This window comes from Oryza glaberrima, chromosome 3, assembly GCF_000147395.1.
Source record: "Oryza glaberrima chromosome 3, OglaRS2, whole genome shotgun sequence".
NCBI classification, from domain to species: Eukaryota; Viridiplantae; Streptophyta; class Magnoliopsida; order Poales; family Poaceae; genus Oryza; species Oryza glaberrima.
The window spans coordinates 27,230,923-27,236,800 of NC_068328.1; the positions used below are offsets into that span (position 1 = coordinate 27,230,923).

Below are 5,878 nucleotides of genomic sequence, written 5' to 3' on the forward strand. Positions count from 1 at the left end.
TTTCATGATCCTTTCTTTTCCTCAATATCGTATGTAATTGCGATTTTATATGTAGCGGGGATGAAATAAATATAAATATATGTAGTTTATTTATAGTAAAGATGCTGAAATTTGTATTTTAATTAATTACGTAATGTAAATCTTTCTCGGTTTTTTCTTAATTTTCTCATGTTGTATTCCCGTTGCAACGCACGGTCATTTTTTTCTAGTTGAGACAAAATGATCTGAAATCGCCTGAGATTATCATAGAAATTTGGAGTATTTCGCAAGTTAAAAAATCTGTTCTTTACTTTTTCATGTTTTTAGACTGTGATTAGGTAGTTTTTGAAGCACAAATACTAACTCAACACCACTTATGCTGCATATGATTATGTGTGACCATATTTCTTTTCCCTTTCTGATGTTGGAACCACTACCTTTTCATGTGAGGTGGTACAGTGCTTCCAGGTTCATATTCTACCCTACTGATGTATAAATGAAGCAGCGGATATTCACCATAAATCCTGCACAAGTTCGAAGTACACCTAAACCTACTCTTTCACAGGAAAATTAGTGATATTTACTAAAATCTAGAATCATGATTAGCAACAGCAGAGGCCACTGGAACTCATGCAATGATATACAGATCTACATGTGCCATTGCCTCTGTCCATGTTACTTGTGTGCAATTCCACGTGCTCAGATGATGGTGCTTCTACACAGGGGCTAATTTGGCTACCTCTCAATAACCAAATTTTGGTTAGCATGTTCTAGTAAGCTTCATGTTCAGGCCCCATGTGTCATCAGTGGCTTATATTGTGTGTAATCTATCCCATTCAACCTAACACAGCATAAAATCTGCTCAGGCAATTCTTCAGCTTTATTTCCCTACATAACAAGCAAAAGGAAAATTAATTAATCCAACTTTTATTATAGCAAAGAAAATGGTTGTGGTCGCTGTTGTAAGCACATACCTGAATGGTTAGACCAACATCTAGCATGCATATTTTTAGCCTGTCCAAAAATGTTTCGAAACCTTTCCTTGAGATGTAGCTAAACCTATGCATGTCAATGTCAACCTCAAAGTAGTTGTCACCCTGCAAATAGACATAAGATGCAAACATTGCTTGAGGAAGTCATAAAGTTAAAAGTAGTAAAAGATCACAAGGTGGTTATGATGAGAACATTGCATCTACTTCTCTAATAATGACATAGTAGCTGATGTATGTGGACGCATGCTACAAAAGTATACATTAGATTCTAAAAATAAACACAACTAACCAGGTAAAACTCGTGTTGAGGTCTAGAAAGCACAGGCTTCTCATTGTATGCATGCATTAGCTTCCTTTCTGCCGCACTTAAAGGAAGGTCCTCCAGATTTGCCACCCGGCCAAGTATCTTTAGCCGTTCTCGAAATGGTATGGTTGTTTCCATCGGAAACGCTTTCACCTTTTCTACATGATCATCAACTAATTTCTGTTTGGGAAGTCAAAGGAAAAAAATAGAAGTTACAGAATTGTTGACTTATAACAATAATCAGCAAAGGTGACTGTGTTTAGACAGTAATAAAACAAATGAATGTTGATAAAAGAAAAGGTGACTGTTGACAGATCATCAATCACAAATCACACAAGAGAATAATGTGTATTAATAATGTAATGTTAGCTAACCAAGGCCAATGATGAAAACAAATACAACTCCTAATTAGACTACTCCTGAAACCACAGAATGTCCAACCTGAGTTGTCAGACGGTAAAGCATGAAAATTTTTGGTATGCATCTTTTTGTCTGTCACCTATTTACTATATATACCTAAGACATTGGCCCTTGATCTTCAACCTACGAGAAAATGGTATTTTTAACATCCCATCCTACAGTCAAGTGACTGCCTTTCTTTTGTTACCAGCCCAATATTCCCAGGATTAAAAATGTAGCGTGAAAACCCCACTACATTAAATGGACCCTTGCAATGAGGTACTCTCTACTATAGTTCGTACTAGCCTGGATGATATAATTATTATATCAAGTATAAACTTTATATTTTATTCACTTCAAAAAATGGAGAATCTGGTCTCTATATCATCATTTTGAAACTTTTACGGCGCACATAAAATGGCTAGGAAAATCGGCAATCGTCATAGTGACAGACCTTCCTAATATGCACAGAAAGGTATATACAGCATTAGAATAACCATTGTAACTATGAAAAGAAAGTAGCACAGAAAGAATAAGTGAAAGAAACATTGATTGTAACTATCAAAATCTTACTCTGATATTCTCTATAAATGATGGGGGTAGTTCTTTTGAGTAAGCATCGGAGAGCCTAAAATACAAAACAAAGCTCATCCCTTCTCCATCGATTTCATTTTGAAATAATGAGGCAGGATATAGTGGAACCTGTGAGAAACACATAAAAAATGAAGTCAAACCACTGAATGATAAGACACAACTATCAAGAGCATAGAATGTTTGCATGTGAAAAGGAAATATACAGTGGTTAACTGGCTAACAAGAAACTCAAATTCAGCTGTAATATTCAAAATTTTCATAACTTGAATCCTGCTGCAAGGTCATAGGAAAAATAACTTTCCTACATGTCAAGTGGATATATCCTATTCCTTCATAATAGTATCCATATCTAGAAAAAAATATCTATAATGAACACACAGGTGTCACCGTACCAGCTACTACAAACTTAGGGGTCATATGAGCAATTAATTGTGAGTTCCTTTTAGAACAGATATTCGTCTTAAAAATAATGGTGTTTATACAGGACATTGCAGTTGTCAGATACGGTGATTTCTATCATTTGGAATAATACTATTTAATTATGTGAAATTGCAAAGCTTCAAAAAGAAAAGTTCATGACCCTCAAGCATGCAGACTGATAGTTACATCTTTAAAAGAGTTGCTGCATATGGTTATTACAAGCAGAGCAGCACAATGCTACAAAAAGAATTCCATGCAAAATTTTCAACCTGATCAAGTGTGTGTCATTGTACCAACAAGAAGTTATTTAGAAGAGGTTATAAAATAAAAACTAGAGATGTTTTATGATGCTTGGATGGTACTAGAGGTAACTTATTCACTTAGAAGTGAGCAATGGATGATGTTCCACTAATAAGTGGAATGTACCTGTAGAACCTTACCAGCAGAGAACATCTCAAAAGTCTAAAATTGGGGTAACTCACCTGTACATTGACCACCAAAAGTGGTGGGAGTTTACTGGAGATTTGAACATCGGGAAGTTGAACATATCGGGATATATGGTTGAGTTTTTGCGGTGACAAGTATACATCAACTCCAAATGGGTAGTACGCTGCATAATTTGGAGCAAGCTCTTTCTTTTTATCCCTGATTTTTTTTTTCAAAGGTAAGATCACTTGCTTTCCATAATCATCCAGTACTCTCAAAAGGAACATGTACAATGGACTGAACATGATGGTAATATGCTTGAAACAAATCCTGAGAATAATGCTTACCTAAAATAGTTTGACCCACGGACTCGGAAAGTGCCAGGATCAATATGAGACCAGCTGTTCAGTATTTTCTTTTCCAGTAAGCATAACTGAACTTGAGAACCTGCTAGAGGCCTTTCAAGGAAATCCTTTGTAGACACTGATCAAAAGAGAAGAACTGGTATTACTTAATAGTTTTTATTAAGCCAAAATTTCATATTTTCCTACATTGTGTATAAAGCAAGAAAAAAATCCCAGCCGAACTGCACTAACATGTGAATGTTAACATTTTGTTTTCTTACACTTTTATCCCAAGCATTAATATATGCCTCACCCCAAAAGCCCACCGCACACAAACTTTGAAGACAAAACATAAGAAAAAGACCAAGATGTCTCCCACCTCATAATATGGGGTAAACTGACTGATAAATTTTAATTACCAAGCACCATAAAATTGAAGATCATCAAGATGGAAAGAAGCTGATATGAAGTGTAATCCAGTACTTGAGGAAAGTGCCTAAAACACAGAGGCCAAGGAAGAAATGCTTACATAGTGTGGAAGAAGGATGAGCTTCTCCAGACTTCTTCTTGAATGAGAGCTTCAAGGAGGGCATCTTCATGGAATGAGTTGGGCTTGTGGAAAGTGGTCTCTTCTTCTCATTTACACCAACAGCGGAGGCAATACAAGGCAAACAATTGTTTGGCAGGAGGCCACAGTCGTCCAGTATCCTTCCTCCACCGCCGTGTGCACTATCCTCAGCTGAAACACTTGCCACATCCTCATGGCTCACAGAGGACCGCACACCATTCTCCAAATTCCCCCTTGACAGCTCGCTGGACCTCGGCTTTCTGTAGTGCTGCTCCGATGAATGTGAGCTTCCGTTGAAGCTCCCCCCATTGGCATCTCTCGTGCTCAATGCCGCATCGTTCTCGAACCCATTCAACGAAAAAGCATCTGCAGAGTCAACAAGAGCTCAAAAGGTTCAACGATCTTCAATTGAACCGCACCGGGGGAGGCTTGGGGGTAGGGTACTACTACCCTACAGCCTACACATCCTACTACATTGTGTGGGCATCACGCGTTACCATCTTGCACGCTGTGGAAATCGTCCTCCCCGTCCGACTCGCTCATGGCAAACGAGTCGTACCATGCCTCCTCGATGCTCCCGGAAACTGCAGCAAGAAAGTTCCCAAATCTGCGTCAGGTCAAACTGGACTAGCAAAGTACTACCACCACATTGCTACGCATCCGCATTCATTGGCGCGGAAAACAATAATTGTACCACCCAGAAGACTAATTGCAACGCCCACTGATCGTCCCGCACTAGTAGAACAGAACAAGGTAAAATTCACCGAAGCAATTAAAAAAAATTCATCAGTTGTTGGTAGATGCGCACGGCGACCTCTAGAACGCCGTAGTTTAATCGCCTGGAAGGCGCAATCTCACGCGGGCACGCACCCGAGAATGGTCCCCCAGGATCAAATCTAATTCCCCCAAACGGAGCAGAAGCAAAAGGAATCCGGAGAAAAGCAACCCGCCCACCCATCCCAATCCCAATCCCAATCCCAAGCCAAGCACGCAGCCCCACCCAACCTTGGAACGCGGGGTTGCTGTAGGTCCGGTGATCCCCGGCGGCACCGGAGGAGGCGGCGGCGGAGGCGACCGGCGGAGGCGGGGAGCCAGGCACGATGTCACCCTCCTGGATGGTCTCCATCGACGCGGCCCGCGACGGGGCCTTCCTCCGGCCGGACTTCCCCCTCCGCCTCCGCCGCCTCGCCCCCCCGCCCGCCCGCGCCGCCTCCCCCGACCGCGGCGTGTGGGGCTTCCCCCCCACGCACGCGCTCGGCCGCGACACGCACGTCCCCATCCCCACCCCCCCCCCCCCCTCCCCCCCTCCTTCCCCTCCCGCGTGACGTGAGGTGAGGTGAGGTCGCCGCCTGCTTGGAGATCGGGGACGGCGGCGGCCGCGGGGACGAGAGGAGGAGGAGGAGGAGGAGGCGGCGGCGGTTGGTCGCGTGAGGTCGCAAGCTTTTTGTGGAGGTGGAGGTGGTGGCGATGGCTGCGTCGCGGTGGCGTTGCGTTGCGGTGCGGCGCGGCGCGGCGCGTGGGGCGTTGGCTTTGGGCTGGGCTTTTGTTTCCCACACGAGTGGGTTGGATGGTGGACGCGGTGTATGGTGGGCGACGGCTCGTGTCGCGACTTTTTTTCGGGTGGGGGTGGGGGGATGGGAGGTGGGGCCCGCGCTTTTCTGGTGAGGAGGAGGTGGGGTTGGGGGGTGCTGTGTGTGACTTGTTAGTTTGTGCGTGTCGTCTCGTGTCATGTCTGAACGTGAGAGATTAGCTAGCAGCTTATTATTACTCGGTTAACATCTCTCGTTTCATCACCATTTTAGTGGAGATTATTACCAAGCCTGTCTTCTTGTCCCACCTTTCTCAACTCATT

At 43.0% G+C, this 5,878-nt stretch overlaps 1 protein-coding gene across 1 annotated transcript; it reads right to left on the minus strand.

The window, feature by feature from the left end:
- Window positions 1–448: 448 nt before the first annotated feature.
- LOC127767788 (uncharacterized) lies at window positions 449–5,320 on the minus strand. The gene is made up of 9 exons (XM_052293233.1): window positions 5,032–5,320; window positions 4,524–4,610; window positions 3,988–4,392; window positions 3,462–3,597; window positions 3,171–3,333; window positions 2,248–2,376; window positions 1,261–1,455; window positions 954–1,076; window positions 449–867 (listed from the first exon to the last, which is right to left on the minus strand). Exons 1-9 carry the CDS (start codon window positions 5,303–5,305, stop codon window positions 766–768), a joined length of 1,614 nt encoding a protein of 537 aa, XP_052149193.1. The 5' UTR covers window positions 5,306–5,320; the 3' UTR covers window positions 449–765.
- Between the last annotated feature and the right edge of the window lie 558 nt (window positions 5,321–5,878).

Coding starts and splice junctions, on each gene's coding strand:
- LOC127767788 (XM_052293233.1), bottom strand. CDS start 5,305: ATGGGGACGTGCGTGTCGCGGCCGAGCGCGTGCGTGGGGGGGAAGCCC. Junction 2,377..3,170: donor TTTTGGTGGTCAATGTACAG/GTGAGTTACCCC, acceptor TGTTTCTCACAG/GTTCCACTATATCCTGCCTC. Junction 1,077..1,260: donor CTCAACACGAGTTTTACCTG/GTTAGTTGTGTT, acceptor GTCTATTTGCAG/GGTGACAACTACTTTGAGGT.